The sequence below is a fragment of the Petromyzon marinus genome, chromosome 13 (assembly GCF_048934315.1).
Source record: "Petromyzon marinus isolate PM22_M1 ecotype Great Lakes invasive population chromosome 13, UKy_Petmar_22M1.pri1.0, whole genome shotgun sequence".
Lineage (NCBI taxonomy): Eukaryota > Metazoa > Chordata > Hyperoartia > Petromyzontiformes > Petromyzontidae > Petromyzon > Petromyzon marinus.
In genome coordinates this window covers 12,971,995-12,998,997 of record NC_133679.1, presented here as the reverse complement: position 1 = coordinate 12,998,997, position 27,003 = coordinate 12,971,995, and the positions used below count along the sequence as shown (strand labels likewise).

The 27,003-nt window shown below is 45.6% G+C and overlaps 1 protein-coding gene across 1 annotated transcript; it reads left to right on the top strand.

The window, feature by feature from the left end:
• Nucleotides 1–561: 561 nt before the first annotated feature.
• On the top strand, nucleotides 562–26,747 carry LOC116942053 (uncharacterized). Its single transcript, XM_076066944.1, has 14 exons — nucleotides 562–817; nucleotides 2,693–2,789; nucleotides 4,231–4,392; nucleotides 4,770–4,850; nucleotides 4,988–5,133; nucleotides 5,948–6,056; nucleotides 6,874–6,981; nucleotides 7,620–7,760; nucleotides 8,219–8,350; nucleotides 18,807–19,456; nucleotides 20,010–20,321; nucleotides 22,290–22,460; nucleotides 22,930–23,146; nucleotides 23,958–26,747. Exons 2-14 carry the CDS (start codon nucleotides 2,727–2,729, stop codon nucleotides 24,378–24,380), a joined length of 2,715 nt encoding a protein of 904 aa, XP_075923059.1. The 5' UTR covers nucleotides 562–817; nucleotides 2,693–2,726; the 3' UTR covers nucleotides 24,381–26,747.
• Nucleotides 26,748–27,003: the final 256 nt, after the last annotated feature.

The window sequence follows — 27,003 nt, the reverse complement described above, 5'->3', positions numbered from 1 at the left end:
ATGATGTGTGAGTGAGTCAGTGCATGACGTGTGAGTGAGTCAGTTTATGATGTGTGAGTGAGTCAGTGTATGATGTGTGAGTGAGTCAGTGCATGATGTGTGAGTGAGTCAGTGCATGATGTGTGAGTGAGTCGGTGCATGATGCGTGAGTGAGTCAGTGTATGATGTGTGTGTGAGTCAGTGTATGATGTGTGTGTGTGAGTCAGTGTATGATGTGTGAGTGAGTCAGTGTCAGCTCCCTCTGCTCGCCCCCCCCCCCGGCTCCGTCGCCCCCCCCGCCCCGGCTCCGTCGCCCCCCCCCGGCTCCGTCGCCCCCCCCCCCCGGCTCCGTCGCCCCCCCCCCCGTCGCCCCCCCCCCCGTCGCCCCCCCCCCCCCGTCGCCCCCCCCCCCCCGTCGCCCCCCCCCCCGTCGCCCCCCCCCCCGTCGCCCCCCCCGGCTCCGTGGACCGACGATGCCGGGCCCGAGTCACGTGACGCAAAAACAAGAGACCCTGCCACGTGACCGCGGGCAGCCCTACCTTGTTCCGTCACGTGACCGCGGGCAGGCTTCTGCTTCTGTCACGTGATCGCGGGCAGGCTGCTTGTCACGTGGCGAGGGTCCCCCCACCCCCAACATCGTCGGTCACGTGACGCGCGCGGCTGTTGGGTTCAGAGGTCGTGGTCGAAGCGAGAGTCCCGCGGCGTGGCGGTGGTGGTGGCGGCGACCCCGTGGCTGCGTTGCAGCGGCTACCGGGGCGAGGGTTGGAGGAGGAGGAGGTGGTGGTGGTGACTCGGCGTTTTTGTTGCCGCGTCTACGTTCACGACTCCCTGAGCCCTTGTGAGTATAAACTCGCGTTTATAGACATCGCCATTCACGCAAGGCCTCTCACGCGGCGCGTTGCGACACGATCCCAGTACCGTAAAAAAACACACACACACAACAGTTAACGTTAAAACTAAGAGGTGAAAAAAACCCAACCCCTCTTGCAACAGAAACGGACACGCAAGAGAAAGTGAACGTGTTTTTCGGACGAGAGCCCTGTTAATAAACATCGACTGACCCGAGCGTCTCTTAACGCGGACTCGAGCAAAAAATACACGGCACAAACGATTGCGCCCGACCACCGAAAGCTCTATCGTCTCGCCCATTGAACGAAGGTTGTTGTGTCCTTTGGTACAACTTCAGGTGGCTCGCATTTAGTGGATCGAACTTTTGGCTTTATTCTCCACGGGGGGCGAGGAGGAGGAGGAGGAGGTGGGGGGTGGGGGTCATGCGAGCCCGGCCGCAGGGCGCGGAGTTGCTGCTCCCGGGACACCCCGAGGCGGACTGCTGCAGGAGCTGTTGTGCGGCGTTGTTCTCGCAGTTCGGTGGGGGAGGAGGAGTGTTGGTGTGTTGTAGGGGATGGGAGGTCCTACGGGGGTTTTTCAGGGCTTGGGTGTTTTAGGAGGGGGTGCTGAGGAATGTGACGGTGCTCTTAAGGGAGTTGTGGGGTGTTGTGTTGAGGGCTCCTAGGGGCTGAGAAGATTATAGGGAGTGGTGGGGGGAGGGCTTTGGTGGAAGTGTGGGTTATTTGGGATGAGGTCGGATTCCTAGGTGTTGTAGGGGATCTTGGAGGGGTTCAAGGGAAGGCGGGGGAATGTGTTAGCTCCTGGGTGCTTAGGAATAGCAGGGGGGTCAGTGGTCCTGAGGGTGAAGGAGCGGGGGGGGGATGAGGGGTCAATGGATGTGCGACAGCCATTGACCCCTGCGTCTCTGCGCGAATGCCACTACAATTCTACAGGAATGTATTCGGTTCAGATCCATATCCGTGTTTTGGTTATGCATTGTTACACAATAGCTTATTTTTGCACTCTTTTTGCATAACATTTTATTTTTAGATGCGTAAATGTATATATATTTAGGCTTTTTAATTTGTTGACTGTGAAATTCCCATAAATAAACATCCAAATAGACAAAAAAAATATCCGACTGTATAAAGTTGCTGTAGTATTTACTGCACTGTACTTACCACTCCGCAAGACTCTTCATGGGGTGATGATAGTGGGGTGTATAATTGGAGGTGGTATCGACTCCAAACCTGGTATACTTATGTCATACTGATGACAATACTATATTATGTGATTAAAAAGAAAAAAATATATATTTTTTAAACATTTTTAATATTTCGATTTAAAGCTTTCGTGACTGCAATGATTCATCTTCTTTGGTTCTTTCGGTAAAGTCACGTAGAATGAAACGTCGTGAGAATATTGTGTTATTTTATTTTATCAATTTATTATTTTATTATCATTCTACGTGACTTTACCGAAAGAACCAAAGAACATTTTTAATATGTTATATTTCGGCTTGGGTCTAATTGTCCACGCCCAACTGACGTTGGCTGTAAATCACCACGGTCCCTTACGTTATGGCAAGCTTCGGGGCTACTTCCTGGAGTAGCCTGGAGTAGCGTGTTTAAAAAAAGTTTTTTTAAATATTACTTATTTTTGCCACGCACATGGTGCCAATCGCCGGACTGGTACAGCCTTTGGATCGGTTTTTCGGCAATCGCCGGATTACATGCCGGTTTTGTCTAATCCGCCCGGGACGGCCGGATCATATCGGATAATCGATGGTATACTTTACTTATTTTCCTGAGCTTTTTTTTCTAAGTTGTCCATCCTGCAGATATACATTGCGCTGCTATAAGTGTTGTGTTTGTGAACCTTTCAGTTGCTAAAGTTGTGACACCATCGATCGGGCAACCATGGGGGACATGAAGTCCTCTCCCGAGTACAACTTCTTTCGCAGCACCGTGCCTCTCAAGCGGGTGAGGAGACGGGCATCGTGTCGGGCTCGACTTTGTATGGTTAAAGAGAAAATCGAAAGAAAGTTTAATCCTTTTACAGCAGTCAAATGTACCTCTGTGCGCAGATAAAGTTAGCAGCGCACGTTAAGCAACAGCACACAGTTTGGTTTATTTTGAAATGTTTGCGTAAATATTGGTCAATGTACCTTTCTAACCAGTCAAAGTTGCACGCTTTGCCCACTATATGGTGTTATTGCCACATTATCAACCAACAGCCATGATAATCCACTGGTGGATTAAGGCCTTCTCAAGCCGTCACCATTTCTAATAGCCCTGCGACATAGCAATCCATTCAGCACCTGCACAGAAGCTGATTTCATCGCTCCATCTCCTTTGTGGAAATAAGCTTTAGCCTGTTCCCTAGCTGCCAATTCGACTTTGGGTTTGACCTCCAGCCATCATCTATTCTAGCAATGTGATCTACTCAATCCCCCTGAAAAGTTAGCATTGTTTAAAAAATGGCAGAAATATTGCATTGTCTGAAATATTAATTTGATTTTATTTGAGCACCCCTTTAAAACTTACCAATGTAAGATATGTCCACTTGGAGGCATAGACTTGACTATTTTTTAGGTCTGGTTCAAATACAAAGAAGTAAAAAATTTATTATTGGAATTTTGTAGGACCCAAATCTGATGCTTTTTTATTTTGTCCACTTATAAGCACAGAATAGACTACAGTTGTCACAGATTCCTATTGTAGCTTACTCAGTCAGGACTGCCTACATGTATATGTTATGTACAGTAATGCATCTGAAGTGTCGTTTCTGCTATGAGTGTAATGAATGAGCAGTTGCTCACAGAGATCATTATCACGTGAAGGCTTCCTGGCCATGCCAGTTTCATAACCACTGTCATTGTCTTGTGATGACAGGCTTTTAGCCAGCATTCTTGCCAAACATTAACTTACTCTTTTCATTGTAGTAGCCAATAATGTAGGAGCCCTATTGAATTTATAACACTGGCAACTTGAAATGTTGCAATTGTTTATGTATTATTATAGGTGGCTAATTGGCTCCGCTAGTTTTATAGCACTTATGTGCAATTTATTTGTATGTCTGAAAGGTTGTTTTTGTTCTTGAAAATTGTATTGATTTTGCTGACAGTTTTTTATCATCTCAATTCTTTTGTTCATATTTTGTACCATACTTTGCATGTGTTTTTTTTAGAAGGGTTCTACATTGGGATGTTTGGAAATTACCATTAATAAGTGTTTAGCTTTATGTAAAAGAAAGCCGTAGTACCCAGAGAAAATACACGAATGCAAGGAGATAAAACCGAAATATTTACACAGATTTCACAATAAATGTTTTATACATTATGCTGGCCACTTGACAATGCGCATGTGTGTAAAACCCTTTATGCAAGGGAGACTCAAGTGCACTATCTCATTCTATCATCAGATTGTAGTGGACGACGATGACAGCAAGGTGTGGGCACTGTATGATGCGGGGCCGCGCCAAGTGCGTTGTCCTCTCATCTTTCTGCCGCCCGTTAGCGGCACCGCCGACATCTTCTTTCAGCAGATCCTGGCGCTGACAGCTCGCGGCTACCGCGTCATCTCTGTAAGCTCGCTCGCCCATTCGAACAATCAAAAGTTTCTAAATCTCATGAACAGTGTTTTTGGTTATGTGTTGTACAACAATATTATACTTCCTGGCATTTTGTCCATCCACACATTCCTCTCCTGGCTAATCATCTCGACATCCACCCGGACAAGGCTTTGCATCCTGAATTACCACTTGGAACCACCTCTTTCTTGTCCTGCCACTTGGTTATCACCCTGGTGCTTCCATATTCTTCACCTTTCCTCTGATGTGGTTGGTCTTCCTCTCTTCTTCTGAAAGAAGTAACACTCTTGCGAATTCATAGTACACAATTGCGTATATTAATAATGGTTTATTTTTCTTTTCTATCATTCATATTCTCGTGCCCCTGACAGGTGCAGTACCCCATCTATTGGAGCCTGAGCGAATTCTGTACAGGATTCCACAGACTCTTGGACCATCTTCAACTCGACGAAGTCAGGCTTGCCTCATTGTGTTTAACAAACACCAAGCTTTTTATATACAAAATGTACACCAAGTTTAGACTAAAGACCAAAGCTCTGTAAACACTTTAACACTTTTTAACTTTGAGTGATATGCCTTTTGTTTGCAGGTACACTTATTTGGGGCATCTCTGGGTGGGTTTCTGGCACAAAAGTTCACAGAGTACACATTCCGCTCACCCCGCGTTCATTCCCTCATCCTGTGCAACTCCTTCTGCGACACAGCTGTCTTCAACCAGATGTGGGGTGCGAAAAGGTACTCCTTAGGAACCCTTTACTTTTATTGTAATTAACAATGCGAGTTGTACTTGTGAAATATGGCACTTGTTCCAGATAGGCATGAGCCACGTACCAACAAATTACATGCACGTTTTTCTGTGAGGAATCTACAAGTCTAGCAGATGAATATCATTGCACAATTTTAGCAATGTATTGTTTTTGTTAAATCAATGTGACCATTGTTTTCCAAATCTTTTAGTTCTATATGCCTCCCCATAAAGCCAGATTTCAACATCAATCTACAGAAGTCGGGTGTGTTGTTTGTTACCTAATTCCAACCGGTGGATTTTATGGGATAGAGAGGGTTTGATTCCGAAAATCCCTAATGCAGTTCATTATGACCTATGTTTGTTTTGCTAAATCGAAGCTTTGGCATCTCGGAACACTGAGCAGCGCTGCTGAGATCCTGGATCCAAATCCAGGCAGTGACCCATGATGAAAACAGTTTCTCAAGTGTAGCAAGTTGGATGGTCTCAGCCCGATATTCAGTGACCATGAATAAAAGTATTATCTGTGTTTTTACTCATTTATTTCAACTCTTGAGATTTAAGAAAATTCAGTTTGACATGTCACGGACACTTGTTGCAAGGCATATTAAAGTTGTCCCCTTGGTGTGCATACAGATGACGATTGAAGTGAATTTTTAAAGTAGTTCTTTGACTTCATCTTCTGCAGTCATTCTCTCTAACAGAGTGGTGCACTTCTATCTACACGAGTTTGGAATATAATTGATTCATAACATGACTACCAGTTACACAATTGGAATGCTGACATCGAGCTGTGTTTGGCAGCTTCTGGATGGCCCCATCCTTTGTGCTGAAGAAGTTTGTCATGGGGAATTTTGCGTACGGACTCATGGATGCTGCCATGGCCAATGCCATCGACTTCATGGTGGATTCGGTGAGAGTAAGGAGTTGACACATCACCTTCTCGAAACATCTTGTCAAATATTCTACATGTCACCCAACTCATCAATCTGTACCGGCATATCTGCCAGTCGCCATCGACTGGTCGACAGCACACAATGACCTGATTGTCCAAAGCACCAGGATATTAAGATACAGCCCCTGCTATTTTTCTGTGTGCAGCCCATCTACTCACCTGCCGATTTACCACTCAATCACTCACCCTCTCACCCGCTGCATCAGCCACCCACTCGCTTACGTTAGTTGTGTCTGGCTCATCTACTTAAGACTCTCTGTTTGTGATTTGTCTCTCTCAACCAGTTCAGCAGTAAAAATGTTCAGTAAAGCTTGCAAAGCATAACCATAGCAACTTCGTGGCAGCCTTTGTGCTGTAAAAATGGCACTAATACCAAATGTGTTTATTTTATTGAAACAAGTCTTTAAAAACGAAATGCTATTTTAAGTAAATATTTGTACTCGCTGTTTTATTCTGTACAGTAATAAAGCGATGTAAATAATTTTCTGGTGATGACAAAAGTAAATTATATGATGTTTACCGATTGTCAATGATAACAGCACACCACTTGGAAAGAGAGAAGGTACAATGCAATTGAAAAAAAAATCTCAAATGATGGTGTAATGATCAATTAGTGCAATGTGCTTACGATCGATGTGCCTGATGCAATATAAGCATGTTGGCTGGGGTGGGTGATTATGTTTATTTCTGTTGCAGGAAATATCTTCATGGTGCTTCATATCTCGTATTGGTCCTCATTGTTATCCTTTCTGATTTAACTGCGTGATCCCACTAGGTTGAAAGCTTGACTCAGGGTGACCTGGCATCGCGCCTCACACTCAACTGTCAGGATTCATACGTGGAGCCGCACAAGCTGAATGGCATCGTCATCACTGTCATGGACGTAAGGAAGGGGTGGGGGGGGGGGGTCTCCGCAAGCAACAATGTTTCGTGCAACGATTCGCCCCCTCCCAGCGATTTGCTACATTTTCACGATTCTGGATCACGATTTTTATGAAAGAATCGATTATTTTCAAGAATTAGGAAGTGAGAATTGCCCAAAAAAAATTTACTTTCATTTTTTTATTGCACTAATTTGACAATCCTGGTGATCCGCGTTTGATTCCTTGGCCATAAAAGTCAGTGGACAGTTGTAGGTGAACCTTTCTAAATTGATAACTAATTTCTTTAGAACTGCTTCTTGTGTTTATTTTGTGGTCCTTCCCCCGCACCTCTCCATAAGCGGTTGGTTACGTACGGTGCGAAAGAAGTTCAACGTACATACACACATCATCATTCTCGATGTCAGCGCATCCTTAAAATAAATACCTGCGATGGTATGCAAACACAAGCACGTAGGAAAACTAATCAGCCGGGCATAGTGCTGGGCCACATTCACCACTTTGTGTGCTGTGCCAGCCTAGGTAGGTTTTTGCCAACGGTGCTTACCCCTGGCACTCTACAAGGATAAAGAAAGAAATGTCTGTAATCACATTTTCGCGCGCGTGTGGGGGTGGGTGGGTGAATGCGTGTGCGGTGTAGGTGTTTGATGAAAGTGCGCTCTCCGTGGACGTGAAGGAAGAGATGTACAAGTTGTTCCCCTTGGCACGGAGGGCTCACCTCAAGACGGGCGGCAACTTTCCTTACCTTTCCCGCAGCATGGAAGTGAACCTCCACATCCAGGTGCCAACAAGCACATTTAACGAACTTTGATCCCTGTTGAGACTTTTTATTTATTTAAACATCACTTCGCAGTTGTTCATGAACATGAGTTTATTATTTGCTGACTTTTAACAGTCACTAAATTATGTAATTATCCATCCTCTCATTAGTCACTTAATTACATTTGTTTAATAAGCTGTGATGGTTAAGTTGACATCAAAATCCAGAATCACAATTTGGCGAATTTTCTCCATGCTGCTGATTTTTAGGAACAATGTGCCAATGTCTCCAATACCAAATATGGCACAAATCAACAAGGTTATGTGTTTTGGCTCAAATTGTCAACTTGTGAAGTTTGCTGCCAATGTAGAAGCAGGATAATTCTGGGGAATGTTTTGACAGCTGGCTGTCTTAAATTGTGTTCCTCAACGATTGTTAAACCCTGTGCCCGCTGTCCCGGCTTGTGACGTTCTGGCCAGATTCACCTCCGACAGTTCCTCGGTACGCCGTACGCCGCCATCGAATCCGACACGATCAGCTCGGAGGAACTTCAGTTGTGCCGGGGTGGGAGTCTCACCGAGGCTTTGGAGGATGAGGAAGGAAACCACAAAAAATAAGAGTTTCTTGAATGACTCGTCATTGCTGGTGGGGTGGGTGGTGGCGGTACAGGAGTGTACAGTAGTATAAAATACATCCGTCATCGCTGCCCACAATTATGAGGTGCTGCTAATGTTTGGTGTTCAATTTTTGTGCACCACTGCTGTCATTTTATGCTCATTCATGCCCCACAATGGTGTGAGCTTAAGATTTCCATGTTTACTTTGTGTTAGTGTCTATGTGTTACGTTCTCTGACGAGAGACCCATCTGATGAACATAAAAATGTTAGATGGACGCGAGGAGTTTTTCTCTTGATAAAGTAATTCCAGTGGAAAGTGTAAATCTCGAGAAATGTTTTGGAGTTCAATCTTTTAATACTACATTTGATGGGATTTATAAAGCAGTTACTGACATCTATGGTACCCTTTTTGTGAAGGCCAATCAGTTTTAAGGACCAAGCTAATGTTGTCATCAAGGAATATTTGCTTGCATTTTTGTACCACAAGTATGTGTGGTTAATGCAGACTTTATGCCTTGTAATGTGTCTATTTGGTGTTTGAATACCTCAATACCTGTATGCATAATAGAAAGAGTAACGCCTTTTGTTTTATCAGTTACTGACACTTTGGTGTATGACTTCACTCCAAAACATTTCTCTCGAATTTCAAGATGTCATGCAATTTTCAATGTTTTGTTTCCCAGCTGCGGATGTTCTAATATCTGTAAGTATTCACAAATAATTTGCACCACAATCATAAACTGTAGTTTTCTAGTGCGGTAGTGTGATATACTGTTTTGAGGTTTTTTTGTGTTAAAACATTTAATGGTTTTGTGTGAGGTGTGGGGACACGAGTCGAAAAGCCAGTAGTGTTGGATGGAAGTTGAGGCGTTTGTGTTTACTAATGTAATGGTTGGTCTTGTTTGGTGCAGTACACATATAAGCCATGCCACAAAATCTCTCAAGAGTTCAGTCTGGCCAGATGCTCAGACATTCGTATGGACTCCTCATCACTAGAACATTTCTGAACACGTAAAAAAAACATGATCATCCTGGAAAAATCCTATGCAAATGTTACTTTCTCAACGTTCTGCCTTATGATTGTCACTGATAGATCAGAGGGCATTGTCTCCACATTTTTTTGTCACCGATTCGAGTTAGTATTTTTCAGCACCACGATATTAAAGCAATACGAAGCCTACAAGCAACGTGTTACCTTCCAATCAGCTGTTTCACTTGGTAGCTAAATTACATTTATATCACGTTTAAATTTCATTATTTGTATTGCTATTAAAACACTTAAGTGTCATTGATGTGATGTTATACATTACAACATGGCTTTTTTAAAATATATAAATAAGCATTACTCTTACATTTTGACAAAAGTAGAAAATAGCATCTGGTAATGTGAATGTTGACTGAAAATATAAGACAACACTAATTGATAGGGATGTGGTCTGTAGATATAACCTGTGCCTTTTTCTCTAAAAGAAAAACAATCAGTCTAACTGAACACTTTGTAATATTTGACATGAAACCACCGTACTCCATTTACACCCCAGAAAGCATGAATTGTTATCAATAATATCCTCAGTTTACTCATGATGCAGTATTTTTTTTTTTGCTGAATTTGTACATCGTGTCAATATATTCCATTGGGTACTCACATTTTATTCCAATCGTTGGTATGTTTTAATTATGTAGACCACTTATAATATTTTTCTGTATAGTTTACCACATTTTATATTCAACAAAACATAAAAGTGAACTGCCAACCATTGTAGTTATCCTTTAGGAAGTTGTATATGTAGCATTTATAAGGCTCTTTCAATGTAGGTGCCTTTAATAAAACTAAAACCTCGCAAATGACCCTTCTGCGTAATGTGTGAATGGGCTGCACCATTGTAACCAGTGCCTTGAGTGGACTTTGCATTTAAGAATGCTGTGTTTTAGGCGGAGGTGGACAACTTCATTGGATTTTTTTCAGAAATCGGTAACAGTAACTGCATTTGCAACCTTTCCTCTTGAGTAATATCTACGTTCAATTTGATAATTTTACTTTACAAGTACAATTAATCAACGGTAAATCCCTTGTGGTCCATACCATGTGGCATTGTATATGTGCATGTTTTTTTATTATATAATAATTTAAGATACAATTTAGGATAATCAAACTACAGTATATAACATTTTAGCAGTTGAAGTAAATTTTCTATGAAAATTTTAAATAAATGCTCGATTAAATTTAGAATTATACGCTCACTGAATGTCTTGCAATGTTGGGGTAAACAAATTCGTACTCAAATTATAGAAACGCACGTTAATACATTGAATTTGTAAAGTAGAAGGACATCATCTTGACTCATGGCGGAGTAAAGTGGGTTTGGGCATCCCAACGTCGTTACGAGGGCTGATGGCCGGTGGTCGATCGAGACAAAACGTCGGGGGTGGCAGCCAAAGGTGTGAACCCCCAAAATATATGTCCGTAGCAGGAACTACATGGATCATTGCATTGCATCGTGAGACCGTGAGAACTCCGGTCATCCTCACAGCAGCGGCTTTTGGCTCGCCATCGAACAAAGATTGCCACCGGATCGCGCACTTTCAGATGCGCTTCTGCGGCCGTCTGGAATGCTCTTCCATCCGATATTAGGAAGCCACTGGAGCTATGTACTTAAATAATCTAGATTGAAAACTAATTTAGTTAGAACTGCTTTTTGTGTTTAGTTGTCCTTTCATAGTAAAGGTTTTTGGGTTAGATCGCGTTATTTATAAATGTGTCGTAACCCTCCACCACCCGACACGGCCAATCAGCAAAAAAGTGTCACGTTGACAAAAGACAAATAGTTCACTACTTTATCCCACCGGTGTGCTGAAGAGTGAATCCACAATATTTACAGTTTGAGTACGACGTTTTGCTGGTAGTTACATCCAGCATCATCGGGCAATTCGCCAGAATGGTAAAGCCCTCGCTTGCTCCCGGTCTTAAATAGAGCAGCAGGGTGACGTCATCATTTAACTCATTTCAGGTGCAGTGATTTGAGGCGGAGGGGGGGGTATTGTAATTATATAATCGATTGGTAATCAGTCAATGGTTATGATTAGTAATGAGTTGTAGATTAGTAATTAGTTGTAATGTGTGATATTGTGATTATATGCTACGTTAGTAATCCGTTAATTAGTATGTGTTTCCCCTATAAGGAATTGTAATATGTATTATTTAATAATACGCTTCCCTCGCAACTTCGATTAGCACGGTTGGCTACGTACGGTGCAAAAGAAGTTCAGCATGTGTAGTGTCCACGATTCAGAGACAGTTTTTAGAAGGCACTTTCACGGTCCCGTCTGCACACACTCCACAGCAGCTAAGCCTAGCCTGTACATAACAAGAGCCATCTTAACACTGACGGCGCTGACTGAGATAGCCAACTACTATCCTTTAGAGCGCAATACCTAGTGGAGACGTTTAGCGACGACGAGGCGAGTCCATTCCCAGAACCGGCAGCCTCGAGCCCCCCGCTCTCGGCTCCTTTTATGCTACCAGTGCGGCTTGGCTCCGCCCTGACCGCGCCTCCCTTCTCGAAGCCGCGAGCAGGTTCCAGGGGCCTCCAAATGGGGACCTCCGTGACCCTTACCCTAGTTGCTCCCTCTGCATACACCTCGTGCACGCCCTCACCGGCGTGTGTACTATCTGTCCGCCACAGTTGCCGCTGATGTCCACCAGCCGGCGCTATTACACTGCACGTGTTGTGCAGTACAACCACGTGGCGACGAATACTATAACGGCTGTTGCCGTTTATTAAAACACTTTCTCACTCGCCATCCGACACTCGCACCCATGTAGGTGCACTCTATCTCCGTCCTTCACACGGACACTGAATAACTATTTGGACCCTATCCTGGCTATCCCTTTGGCTCTCTCGCTCGTCTGCCCGGAGCGAGGGATCAGCCAACACCGCTCCGCGACGAGGAGAGAGACCCCACTCCAGCCGGACCTTACCTTGGCCCCCAACGACGACCCCGCCTCCGTCACGGGGTCCCCCTTAAGAACGCTTTGGGCGGCTCCTTCCCCCAGCTCAGCCCCGTCCACTTTCCTGAAAGTGCTTTCTGAAAGCCTCTTACGAAACCCGTGACGTTACATCATCCTTGGCCCCGCATGACTCTCAACCCACTCGCACCTCCTTCTGCTCGCCCCCTCACTGGTTACTCACAATACTCCTCTACACATGTATGTTACTGTATGTTAAACATACAGGTGGCGACAACGTGGAGAGGCCTTCAGAAGTGGACAGGGCACGGTTAACTATGCATGGAACGCAATATCACATTGTATTGTAAGTGGAGTGATTGCTCCAGCAGGAATTGGAAGGCGATGTATAAACATTGGTGTGAAAGATATCCCATTCCAAGTTTACACCCAGAAAAACATAACCTGTGTTCAGATTCCCCCGTATAAGAACCCTCCAAAGCGGACACATCACTTGTGTGAATATGTACGTACAATTTATGGATTGTACTTGTATACTGTCGTGCAAAACTACGAATACGTGGTCTTTCCCCCGCACCTCCGATTAGCATGGTGGCTACGTACGGTGCAAAATAATTTCAACGTACGTGTACTCTAACGTAAATAGGCGAGTTAGATATCTGCTTTGACCTTGTTATCTGCTTTGACCTTTGCTTTTAGTCAACTGGCCTTAATTACAAACTAAACTCAACACATTCGTCGATAACATTGCCTTGAAGGGAAATACATGAAAACGGGTGACGTTTCAGACAATGACCCTTCTTCAGAGCACAGTGTTTAATACGATTAAAAAAATGCCTGTTCAATTATAATCATAATACACTTTTATTTTCTAATTAGATTGCCCAGGGGTGCATTTCTTTCACGATGTTTCCAAAATAAAAATGTATTCTTGTATTTTGTTATACTTGCACATCTATTATTATATGAGTACCACTCCGCTGCTCTTGATGCGGTGGTCTGGCTAGACCACCTGAATGTCAAATTGTAGCTGTCGCTCTGCATCTCGACATCAGAGACAGTGCCGGATTATCCTCGTAGCAAGAGTAGCTACAAATGCTACGGGCCCCGCACTCTCAAGGGCCCCGCGCTAAATGCTTTCAAGCTATCAATTCCGGTTCAGTGATTCTGCACTTGCTCTATTACTATAGTACTATACCGCCTTCAACTTTTATGAACGACTGGGTGTTTAAGGTTAGCGATTTGTCGTATTATCTGGCTGTTTTGCAAATGAAAATATACAATTACTTTACTATGCAAGTTAAAGATTTGTGTTTTAATATTTATGCGTTTTTAAATTTAGAGCCCCTTTTAACATATGCTACAGGCCCCGCACTAGCTCCATCCGACACTGACATCAGCCGTACAAAACGAGAAGATTCTATAAAAGTGTTTGGAATTCAGGCACACACGGTCATGATGTTATGTAAAGCGCCGAGATGCCCCGTGCTGATGATGTGAAGTGCACTGTATAAATATTGATTAGATAAAGCACGTGGAAGTTGTGTGAATACAGCCAAGGGGGGGTTGGTGGGGTGGAGTAAGTTGGGGGTGTTGTGGGGGTGGGTGGCTTATTCCATACCTCGCCGACACCGGCCATCCACGCTGAACTTACCACTAAGGGGCCGTCCATAAATGACGTCACGCGATTTTGGAGATTTTTGACCCCCCCCCTCGTTACACGGCGTCACAAAAAGTCAGACCCCCCCCTCAAATATGATGTCACAAAGCTCTGCCCCCCCCCAAATAAAACATGCTTCAAATCGCTTTAAACTATTGTCATTCTAGTGCGTATTTAATGTGGCGCTGCACTCTGATGTAGGAGAAAACATTTATTAAAAAGTCTATTTCATTAAGTAGAACGTGTTGTCTATATTTATTTAAAGTTGCGCATTTTGATGTGACGTCACATTTCTCACCCCCCCCCCTCGTCACACATCGTCACAAATCTCTGACCCCCCCTCCCCTAGGTGCGTGACGTCATTTATGGACGGCCCCTAAACCAAACTATTTTAAAATCTTACTGACTTCTCCAAGACAGAGGTTCTCTGCAAGCCATCTGGCTACCATGAGAGATTCGTTCATGAGGCTAACCACATATACAAACACAGAGACAATTTAAACCGAGAAGATGGATTATGGCTTAGCAATCATTGGAAGGATATCATAAACCATTTCGGGTCTTAACTGATTGTTCACGCTTACGGTGGCTTTCAGACCGCATCCATTATTTTCGTCTCCCCCCTCCTCTTTTCCGAACATAGATGGACTAGTCCACCTGAATTACTGCCAAATCGCTCTCCGTGGTGCTAACGTTAAAAAAACCGCCACTTTTTTCAAATTTTCTTGCTGTGGTTTTCACACCTGATGATGATTGCTTGTGCTGCAGTCGAAACGTCGTGATAATGTTTGTTTTATATTTTTATTATTTTGTTTCCCTTCTACGTGACTTTACCGAAAGAACCAATAATATCTTACCGAGCTGTCATCAGCTCGTTTTTTTATTCTTTCAGAGGCGACCTGGCCACCCGTGACAGCTCATCGAAGTGCAATTGTTACGTAAATCATCACACGTGGGAATTTATATCTTAACGCACGTTTTTCGTTTGTACAAAATGTGGAGGAGGGCAAACAGCGGATGAACCCCTGGAGAGAGAGAGAGATCCACGCGACCAAAGGCAAAGATCCCCCGTGTAGCCTTAACAGACTGTCGGGGCAAGTGCTGTTAGCGAGCAGCACCTGTGGAAGGCCGGGCACCGCACCAGCTACTCATTTGAGGCCGAGTTGACCTAGGGGAGAGGCCCCAGGTACCGGTACAGACAATCGCTACCGGTTGTTGGCGGCCGTGAGCGGGAATCGAACCCAGCCAGCCGGGTTCGCAGCGCAGAGAGAACGAACCCGGCCACTTGACAATAGGCGAACAACAGCACCGCACAGGGTCCCGGGATCGAACCGTCGTCCCGAGAGCCATCTTCCTCCTCGCTGCCGCGGCATTAAGTCGATTAAGCACAGGAGACGAGGGGGGGGGTAGAAGGGCGGGTGAGTGGGGTGTTAGTGGGGGGAGTGTTAGTGGGGGAGGGGGGGTGTTAGTGGGGGTGAATGGGGGGAAGGGGGGTGGTGAGTGGGGGGGAAGGGGGGGTGGTGAGTGGGGGGGAAGGGGGGGTGGTGAGTGGGGGGGAAGGGGGGGTGGTGAGTGGGGGGAGAGTGAGTGATGGGGGGGGGAGTGAGTGGTGGGGGGGGGGGAGTGAGTGGTGCGGGGGGGGGAGTGAGTGGTGCGGGGGGGGGAGTGAGTGGTGGGGGGGGAGTGAGTGGTGGGGGGGGGAGTGGTGGTGGGGGGGAGAGTCGTGGGGGGAGGGATCTCAGCTCCCCCGGGGAGTGAAGCGACTTAGACGGGGGGAATCACTTCTTCTTCTTCTGCTGCTGCTGACCTTGAGAGGCAGCCGAGCCATTGCGCATTCACCGCCAGAGAGAGACAGACGGCTGCCTCGTCTCTCCTCCTCATCCTCCCCAAAGAAGACAGCGTCAACGACGCACACACACGACACCACCACCACCATCACCATTATTTTATATGTGCAACGGCAGCACTTACACCACCACCACTGCACCACCACCACCATCATCATCATCACCGTCTCGTCAACAACACCGCATTCATCATCTCCAACAAAAACATCGTCAACAAACAACAACCACTGACCACCGTCAGCGCTATCATCATCATATTCAACATCACCACCATTGGCATCAACAATAACATCATCACCACCACCATCATTATCATCTACGACAAGAGCAACAAGGCGTGCTACACGCGACTGCGCGAGGTATAACATTGAATCGGCGATACCAGTAATGCATATAACCTGCTGCGCGTTTTAAAAATAATTATAACAACAATATTAATATGCGATATGCGAGGTTGCATGGACTGTGGATGCTGCAGTGTAGACTGTACTGTGTGTGTATACACTGCGGAGCCGTGCTGCTTGGCGATGGTGTTGATTTGGGACTAGATCTGGCCGTGATGGTGGAGTGTGCGGACAGTGGTGATGATGGTGCAGGTGATGGTGATGATGGTGCACGTGGTGATGGTGATGCACGTCGTGATGGTGCAGGTGATGATGGTGCAGGTGATGATGGTGCAGGTGGTGATGGTGATGATGGTGCAGGTGATGATGGTGCACGTGGTGATGGTGCACGTGGTGATGATGGTGCACGTGGTGGTGATGATGGTGCACGTGGTGGTGATGATGGTGCAGGTGGTGATGATGATGGTGCAGGTGGTGTTGGTGATGATCCAGGTGATGGTGCAGGTGGTAGTATTGGTGCAGGTGATGATGGTGCACGTTGTGGTGTTGGTGCAGGTGATGATGGTGCAGGTGATGATGGTACAGGGTGGAAGGCGACTCGGGTCGCATAATGTTTGTGTCAAGTGCAGTGCGGCGCGTGTTATTGCGATTGTGGTGAACAGCACCCTGCCGAGCCTCTAGGGCACGTTTCCGCCAAGGAGATGGAGCGATGAAATCCGCTCGTGTGTAGCCGGCGGATTAAATGATGTCCTTGCAGAATCGTTCAGGATGCGACTGTCCAGCAGTCGATATGATGATAACGGAGGTTAACGTTAACTGCGTTTTCCAAACCGAATGTTTTTGCTCGCCTGCTGCATGCCCAACGTAGAGACATTGTTTTTTTTTCCTTTATTCATCCATCCATACAGTCTTCACCCATGTTATGAATGAACAATGCTTTGCAACAGCGTTACATATCTGGTATAATCAGTAAGTCGCGTTTGTGTGTGTGTGTACAGTACAATATACTGCACTGTATATTATACACAACGTTTTGTCATCTGCGTATTTTGCATTGAGAGTGTTCGCGTATGCATTGCAATGAGACCTTTACAATTTCTGATAATTGTATCATTGATTATGTTATTTTAATGTATGTCGCAGGCTTAGCCGTATGCCATGACAATGTCCATCGCTAATTACTAAATGCCATAACAATGCAGTTAATAGCATCATGATAATAACGGAGTGATTACGTCTCGAGACTGTATTCGTGTTATGCAACAGCTTTCTGGATCGTCACCAGCAAAATTGTTCATTATATTAAGAGCAAAATTTGTGAATAAGCGTTGATAATGTGTCGCATGATCCCCTATCAATTGGTCAACGTGGATCGGTTTGTAATCATTTGGTTCACTTTGGTTTATCTGCCCATATTAATTGGCACACAGGAACCGACCGCAGTGTGGGATGATTGATGGCAGTCGTTCGTTCAGGCACTGACTTATTGTTGGTTGGATCGTGTTTGGCCAAGGACCTGAACAGGGAACTCCCCCAATTTAATTGGGAATACGCTGATCTCTTACGTGTCACATGCATGGCAATCGCGAGTGTGTGTGTTTATATATTCTACATCGTAAACAAATCAGCCTTCCCAACAATCTCGCACCTCCATCGGTTATAAACCGCAACAATGGCTCTTACCCCTATCCAATCGCTGCGGTCCCCTGCCACCACTAGTTAATCTCATGCCACTTTCATCCATTGCACACTTCCAACATAAGATAATTGCTACAATGTATGAATTGTTTTTGTGTTGGTTTGTAATTGATCATCAGGCATGAGACACCCAACACGTTGGGCCATGATGTGGCCAGTTAGATCGCAGTACAACAAGTAGGTTGAATTTTCAACCGTATATCTGAATATATATTCAGCTTTAACCTCATATCTGTATAGTTGCTTTTCTGTGGGTACTCAGGGTTCTTCTCGCGTGTAAAAATACTTTGTATGGACTTGGTCAACCATCCCAATACAGGGACCCACCAGCCTTTGCTGGATAAATAATATTATTGTCATTGATAGCAGTAATTCGGCCTGTGTATAATACATATATGTATTGTATTAACGGTGCTGTTTGTGCATCCCTATGTCTCCAGGTCACAACGTGATAAGGATCGTGTCATTAAGGGTTCCACCACACCTGAAACCACATCAGCTGACAGCGTGAATGGGAGGGCCGTAGCCAGGAGACACACCTGAGCGCCACTCACTCGAGTGCCACTCACCTGTGCGTCCTCGCCTGTGCCACGCGCTGCCCATGGAGAGACGATTTAAATTATTCAGACAGCGTTGCGCGCAGCCCTTGAAGCGTTGCACTCTGCGAACGGTCGGCAATCGCAGAGCCACGAAAAGGCCAATGTTAAATATTTAAGCACCCGAAAAGTTGTTTGCAAAGGTAGGCAATCAAAATGTAGACTTTATGCCAGTAGGCATTCCAGAGGTAGGTGGATTTAGGCAAAACTTATCAAATTCTTAATCTACTGGTCTAATCAATATGCCAAGAAAGTGCACCATTATTGCATTGGCCGCAATGTAATTACTGCATTGCGTTTTATAACCTCATAACGCTCGGGCTGTTGCCTGCCATTGAAACTTCGGGCCCGAAGTGCGCGAGAATAAAACACACGGACGAGGGACGGGAATTTCTTGGAAGGCTGCAGGCCACTGCAGTACCATGTTCTGCTGCAACCCGTGCTCCGCCACCGCCAACACGGTGGGGCCGGCGAGCATTGCGCCGGGCTGCGGCGAATTCGAGCTGGTGGAGGTGCGGCCCGGCCGGGTGCTGCGAGTCCGCCACGCCGTGCCCGAGCGCCCGCCGGGATCCGAGACGTGCGAGGACCCAGCCGACCGCGCGCACTGTACGCTGCGCTGTCGCCGCCGCATCTGCGTCTACAAGAATGGGCAGATGTACATCGAGAACTCCGACGACGGTGAAGGCGAGGAGGTGGTGAGCAGCGGCGGCGGCTCTGGAAGCGGCGAGCCCTTGAGCGCCAAGGTGGGCGAACCGGGGCCTCCGGTGGCAACTGGTAATTCCGGCGGCGCCGGCAACGAGAACCGGTCTCCAGTGCCAAGCCACAGCAGAAACAACAGCAACACGAGGCCCTCGGAATTTGGCCACGGCAAAGGGGCCTGCAGCATGCAATCATCGGCGGCCAGCTTAGGCGGGGACCCCAGTAGCACCCAGCCTCCAACACCCGGCATCCCGGTTAGCAACACCCAGCCACGACGGCCCCGGCGCAGGTGAGTTGGTCAGTCCATACCTGGCTGGTCATATGGGCACCATGACACAGTCTGCAACCATTTTCATCCAGGTGCCAAAGTTGTTAGTGACGGTTAAACCACCAATATTTCCAATTTTGTATGCTTTTCTCCTAAGGTTGAAAGCATTATGCATGACCGCCATCCGTTCGTGACAGCGGGGGACTCTGGAAGATGATTTACTGTGAATCAACCTGTGGCATAGAAATGTGTCGCTATATTAGAGCCTTATTCTATTGAAAATTGGCCAAGTTGTTTAATGGGTTATCTAAAACTTGGAGACACAAAGCAAAGCAAAATGACTATTTGCAAACATACAAACGCATTTTGCCCTGACAGCAGTTACCCAACGACTTCCATACTGCAAATTAAATTACTGCCAAAGACAAGCGCACATTCGATAGCATTACTAAATCCATGTGAATTGATTAACTGTCTTTACACCATTATAGTGAAGCCTTGAACGAAATACAAATGTCACATCGCAACCTGCATCTTTTTCTCCGTGGAATTTCTTCCCCCGGTTCTGGCCCAGGAGGAGGAAGCCCAAGAAGACGGTGCTGGTGGAGTGCGAGCGCGTCATCACGAGCTGCCGCGGCACCGACTCGGACGTGGTGCTCTTCTTCTTCCACGGTGTGGGCGGCTCGCTGGAGGTGTGGCGTGAGCAGCTGCGGGCGCTGTCGGCGCTGGGCTACGAGTGTGTGGCCCCCGACCTCCTGGGCCACGGCGGCAGCTCGGCACCCGATGCCGCCGCCGCGTATACGTTCGCCGCGCTCGCCGAAGACATGCGCTTCATCTTCCGCCGCTACGCCAAGCGCCGCAACGTCCTCGTGGGCCACTCGTATGGGTGAGAGACCCTGAACCTGGCATGTCGGCCAGCTAAGCAGGCCATAGATATAGACCTAGGCATAACCATCACCTGGGTCATTAGCCAACCAGATAGGAACGAGTATTGTATATATGTATGTACAGGGACTTCTCTATTTACGAACATACTATTTACGAATGTTCAGAGATACGAACAAACCTGTCCGTATGTCCAGTTGCCTGTTCGGACTAAGAGTCGTAAGTTCAACCACCGCGCAATAGATTGCGGTGGTGGCATCTACATTTGCAGAACATAAAGAACCAGTGGCATCTATATTGACAGGAGATTATACAACTTTTAAAGCAATTCCCCGTGTTTAATGTGCATGTGGTTCACCATGTTTGGAATCGAGAGTAGTAAAGTTGGACTTACGAACAAATCGACTCGCAAACAGACCTCTGGAACCTAACTCGTTCATAAGTAGAGGATTCACTGTAAGTTCAACTTCTTTCACACCGTACATAGCCAACCGTGCTAATCATAGGTGCGGGGGAAGAACAACAGACTAAACACAAAAAGCAGTTCAAATGAAATTAGTTTAAAATCTAGATTTAAAAGTGCATAGTCTAGTGGTATTGGCCCTAACCCTAATCTAGCTAGCCAACCCTGATGGTGATGTTGCATGCCTATAATCTAGAACGATGGAGGTGATGGTTATTGTCTTGTGCTGCCAATGTTTCTGTCCCTGAGTATCTTGGCTCACACAATGACCTCTCCAGTGAAGGTCAACACCACTTTCCAAATCCCCTCTTTAGATTTTCTGCCTAATTAGCCAAGCTAGCACCACGCTTCTACTGTCCTGTTCATTTAATCGATTCGGAAGACCTTCACTTGTCCGGACACTGAAGGTATGTTGTTGTTGTTGCTTGGGTAGGTTTTAATTCAGTTCGAAATTGTATTGGTGTTCAGGCTTTTGTTCGCGATAAAATAACCTTATTAGAACATACCTGACCAAATAAATTAAGATTATAGTTAGTCCTCACACAGTTCCGTCCTTTTAGATAGATAGACAAAATTAAAGTGCATGGGAGCGGGAAGGCAGCCTTTGTGTCTGCTTTATACGACAAGGTTGTTTGGGGGGGGGGGGTTTCCCCACTCCACAATATTAGACAAGCCGAGTGGATCGGGCTTGTCCAATACAGTTAACCGCTTTATTGACACCCGATGTTCCGTGACATGCGCATGCAGGCTTCTGTATCCAGGTCATGTAAAATGCAAGCCTTTTATTTGCTTTGCTTAATGTTGAGAGAGAGAAAAAAACAATGTGGATTAGATCTTAATGGAGAGCTCTGATTTTGTCACTGCAGCCAAAGATGCAATTTCACAGATAATATGGATACATGACCACATCAGAAAGGGCTGTTGCAGTCTAGCAGTAACTGGTAACAGGAATTTCCTACCTTCTTTTGGATTTAGCATAAAACTGGCATTAAAAACATGTGGAATATTGAGTTCTAAAAAAACTGTGTACTCCGAAGATTCAGCTCCCATAACAATCGCCTGAAACGAATTTTAATATGATAAGTTCAAAAACAAAAGAATAAAGGTTTTTCTTCCAATAATCTGGGTCCTAAAACCAAAAAAATACCTTCATATTGTTTTTGTCAATCCACTTCCATATAAAGGCCTCCACACGCTATACGGGTCATGGGGGTTATTTGACCATACTTCACCACGCTGGTCGTTACGGGTTTGTGAACACAGGAAGCGTACACATAGTGTAGAAGTACAGTGTAATAACGTTGTTTTTTATGCCGTATTTACCACAACCACTCTCTACTAGTTACGTACAGTATTAAAATCTGTTTCATTTATTTGTTTAATTTAAAACCAAAAGCTGGACGAGGCCATGAGGCCATGGTGGAGAGACGGCACCTGAATGTCACGCTAAGGCCAAGCAATTAATTCCTGTCGCCATTGCTTTTGTTGTTGTCGTTCCATTGCCAGCGTGTCGTTCTGCACCTTCCTGGCTCACGAGTACCCAGAGCAGGTGTGCAAAGTGGTGCTGATAAACGGCGGTGGCCCGACGCCCTTGGAGCCCAGCGTGTGCTCCGTGTTCAGCCTGCCCTCCTGCGTGCTGCACTGCATCTCGCCCTGCCTGGCGTGGGCCTTCCTCAAGTGAGCGCCGTCCTTGGCTTTGGGTACCGCTTCGCCTTGTTATTGTGGAGTCCCACGAGGTCATAGTTCTAGGCCTCCGGTTGGTTCACTGCATCTCGCCCTGCCTGGCGTGGGCCTTCCTCAAGTGAGCGCCGTCCTTGGCTTTGGGTACCGCTTCGCCTTGTTATTGTGGAGTCCCACGAGGTCATAGTTCTAGGCCTACGGTTGCTTCAACCCGGCCTCAATTCTTACAATTTGGGGTCATGATTCCATTCAAGAATAGATTTTTTTCAGACATTTCTGCGATTGTAGTGGCCTCAAGTGGCATCAGAGGTCATGCTAACCCATTACATACATTGGAACATAATCGAATGTTTACACACATACATTCCAGTGCACGTATCACAAGCATGTGAATGGAATGCAGTTCATTTTAATCGATGCACCGCAGTTCGACGCATTATTTTAGTTTTTTTAAACGTTTGCGCAGGGCCGGGTTTGCACGTCAGGGCACCAAGGAGAAGCAACTGCTGCGGGATGGAAACGCGTTCAGCGTGCCGCCCTTGGTGCTGCGCGCCACCATGAGCGGGCAGTACTGGCCCGAGGGCGACGAGCTGTACCATGCGGCACTCACCGTGCCCACGCTCATTGTGCACGGCTTGCATGACCGCTTCGTACCAATCGAAGAGGACCAGCGCATGGCCGAGGTAAGTGAGGTGTGTGGACCCAAGCAGGGCACACGCACGGAGCTTGTGGACCACTCAGTCGGAAATCGAGTCACCGGTGCACGGACGGGGACCTATGAGTGACCATAAAGTTAGCACACCGGTGGGAAGAAGAGAATCACGGGTGGCATAAAAGCATTATGGGTAGGTGAAAAGTGAGGACACAGATGGACAGGAAGCGGTGGCGTAGAAAAGGCTGAGATGTCTGGCTGCGAAGAAGGCAAAGATTTAATTACTTGCACCTGGGTCCATGCCAACCATGTCTTTCTACTAGCGAGAAAGAGCTTTCTTGGTGGTCAGAAAAGTAACCATGGGTGAGTATAATGAGAGTCATGGAGCCATAGGCAGGGCTACCAGAACAGTCTTTCAAGTGGCCTGTGTACCTTATATTTCCAGATTCTCACACGATAGTCTTTATTTATTTTTATTCAAAATAATGAAACAAACATCTTTTATTTATTTGTATTCAAAATAATGAAACAAACATCTTTTAAGCAGGCAAGAGCCCGATGGGATGAAATATATATTTTAAAGGAGATGGCAGATAGCAAACATGTTCGTGAGATTAGAAAGGCATTATTTAAAGTAGGCATCATATTCAAGTATGTTACCGTGGAAAAGGGTATAGTTCAAAAGCGCTTACATTTACAGTGCTCAATTGGTAAATCCAACAGCTGCCAATTAAACACTGAATGGAGAGGAATAGTTTTTAAATGTTAACAGCAATGCAATGCTGTTCCATGCACGAGGAGAATCATGTCCCGAGCTCATAACTCTCTGTGCTCATATCCAGATCCTGCTGATCGCCTTTCTCAAGGCGGTGGAGGACGGGAGTCACATGGTCATGTTGGAATGCCCCGAGGCGGTCAACACACTCCTGCAGGACTTCTTGCTCTGGGAGTACCGCCCGCCGCCCAGCAGCCAACCCGACGCAACCGCCACAACTCCACGGCAGGAGGACGCCTGCGAACGGCTCGGGACGACCGCGCCCAACCACGAGGCGCCCAGCGTCGGTGCAAACGTGGAGCATCTCTCCGTGCCGACGGGCGCCGTTGGCGGAAACCCGGAGTGCGTGCGCGAAGGCGCTGTGAATGGCGAACTCGTAATGGGCAAAGCGGACGATCGTGATCGCGCCAAAGCCAGAGGTCAGGTCTCTCCCAGGGTAGAAAACCTAGCGCGCAAGGAAAAGGTGGTGAACCGTGAGTGTGTGAAGTGAGACGGCCGATGCCAGCGATGGTCATCCTTGTTTGTTATGGAGGTGCGAGCACTGTCGATTGGCCACAGTCTCCCGTGTATTATAAGCGGTGGAAGTGTCGTATGTACCGGCGAGGCTTGAGTAAGGAGATTCGTTGTAAGTGCTAAGCCTGAACGGATTGGATATGTGTAAGTATGACCTTGCACAGACACTAGAATGTGTGCGTTTGGAGTACATTACTCTATAAGGGTCAGTGGAGTTCCACGTTCTCGAAAGAGCCTGGAGACCTGAGGTTGCAGGATTGAAAATATCCCAGCAGACCTCCTGGGAAGGTGACGTGTTCATCGTAAGCCACCGCATTAGTCCTTGCAGCATTTTAGGGCGCAAATGTCATTGATGTGCTAACAGATGTCATCTGATGATATAATGTGTAACTCATTGTTTGAGTATTAGTTACGGCTAAAGAAAATCACAACGTATTGAAAATGTGGCACAGGATAATAAGTCATGTTTTAAACTATATACTGAAGTAGTTAATCACATAGTAGTTTAATACAAGATAGCCTCGGTATCTCCACCAGGGAGAGTGCGTGGGTGTGTTGTTAGCAGAGAGTGAAGTTTGAAGACACGGTAGGATCTTGTACTGAGACAACATCTTTACCTTGGAGGACTGGAGTTGTCTCTTAAAATGTAAAACCACCACCTGGCATAATCCAAGCTATGAATGAGGCTCTTCTCTTTCACTTGCCTGGTGCAGTTGGTGGGAGTTTGTTTCCAGGGTCCATGCAATTTGAGTGCTATCTAGGATGCCTTATTGGATTATATATAAAGATTGTTCTCTACCAGCTGGGAAGCCTGAGACAATGCATGCATTACGGATGTCCTAATTTAGGCTGATGCTCTTAGCAGCATTGCCTCCCACTAACACTTGAGTGTGTATATTTAGCTCTGTCCCCTCCAGGAGAGTCGGATGATTCATGCGATCATATGCTAATCGGATGTTAAACCCTATGCTCGTGACATCTGCCTGTACTTCACATCGGATCGAAGATTTTTTCCGCCATGCCTGACCCGTGGCGTATGCCACAGGTGCGCCGAAACCTTTACAGTGTCACGTATACGCCTGCATGGACACAGCTTAAATTCGTAGATCTGCGATAATATGTACAGATATTGAATTAAATTTTTCATCATTAGCATTGTTTTTTTTAATAACAAAAACATCTTTCATGCTTGTAAAGTTCAGCCCTCATTATTGAATACTAAATAATATTACCAAAAATATGGTGCAGTACTGTGTTTATATTAAAGGTTTAATTGGACATTGCTTACAGTATTCATATATTTATATATAAAAAAACATTGCAAGTGTTTGGATGTGTTTTAATATTTGACCCATTTTCTGCGTAGACCATGTGGTTATATTTGGGCAACGTTTTATACTGGTTATTCAAATTATTAGGGTATTGTGTACGTACTTGCATACATACGGCATTGTACTTTCAACATTCTGACAGTTCTGCTTACATTTTCATCAGCAAATGCAAATTCACAACTTAGATTACTGTCTATACTGTAGTATTTAATGCACTTTACTGATGCTACAGATACCATGACAATATATATAACATTGGTGTCAAGCGCTTTAAAATAATAAAATGTTTACATGCACATGAACCATTGGCATTGCCATTGAACATTTTAGAGCTTGTGCATAAGACAATTGGGAGTTTTAAAGACGATATTGCTCTTTGCCATAACTGCCAAGTATTTACAAAAAACATATACTTATGATCAATGCAATTACGTTGCCATGTAGCCAGTACTACAGTATTTTTGTTAAAAGCACCTGCTGCAAAGCAGACTCGCTGTACTGATGGGTTTAAAAAAAAAAGTGAGAGTATATGGGGTTTTTTTTTTGTTAATAGAAATTATATGGGAGCAACATCTGGAATAAGTCGAAATTGATGAGTGAAATTAACCTCCATTGTCTGAAATATGCCTTGGGCTAATGTAGATTAGGCACAGAGATCAATGTGGATACGTTTCCGTCCTCCATTGGTCATTCTGATCAATTAATAGTTGTAGATTACATGCAGATATAACGTCCAAGGCTCTGGACTGTCTTTGGAACGTGCGACTGTACACCTTGTTATACATTTAATTCAAACATTGCAAACTTGTTTAATTCCTCTCGCATCAATCAACAGTGGAGATAATTTTAACAACAGACATGGATGTATAATTGCAGTTTTGTGAATTAACGCTGGTGTAGACTAAACACTGACACATTGACACGTGATCATTATTTACGCTGGAGGTGTTGAACAATGTCTTCAAAATACGTGGGTTATAAAACGTTGAGCGAAAATAAAGGTTTTGAGTGTTGGTTTCTCCCATGTGTGTCCTTTGGGCCACGAGTGGGAAATCACCTGGCCCATCCCTGGATGTCTGTTCCATCTAAATTTTCAGCTCATTTAAGGCATTGATTACTTGATTAGAGGATGACGAAAGTAGGCCAATAATATAGCACTCAGCCTTTTAATACAATCTCAGTGTGAGTGGTGGTAAAGTGCCTTTTATTTTATGGGCTCTGGACGAAACCACGACTTAAATATATAACTAATAAGCTTGTGCCAGAGGC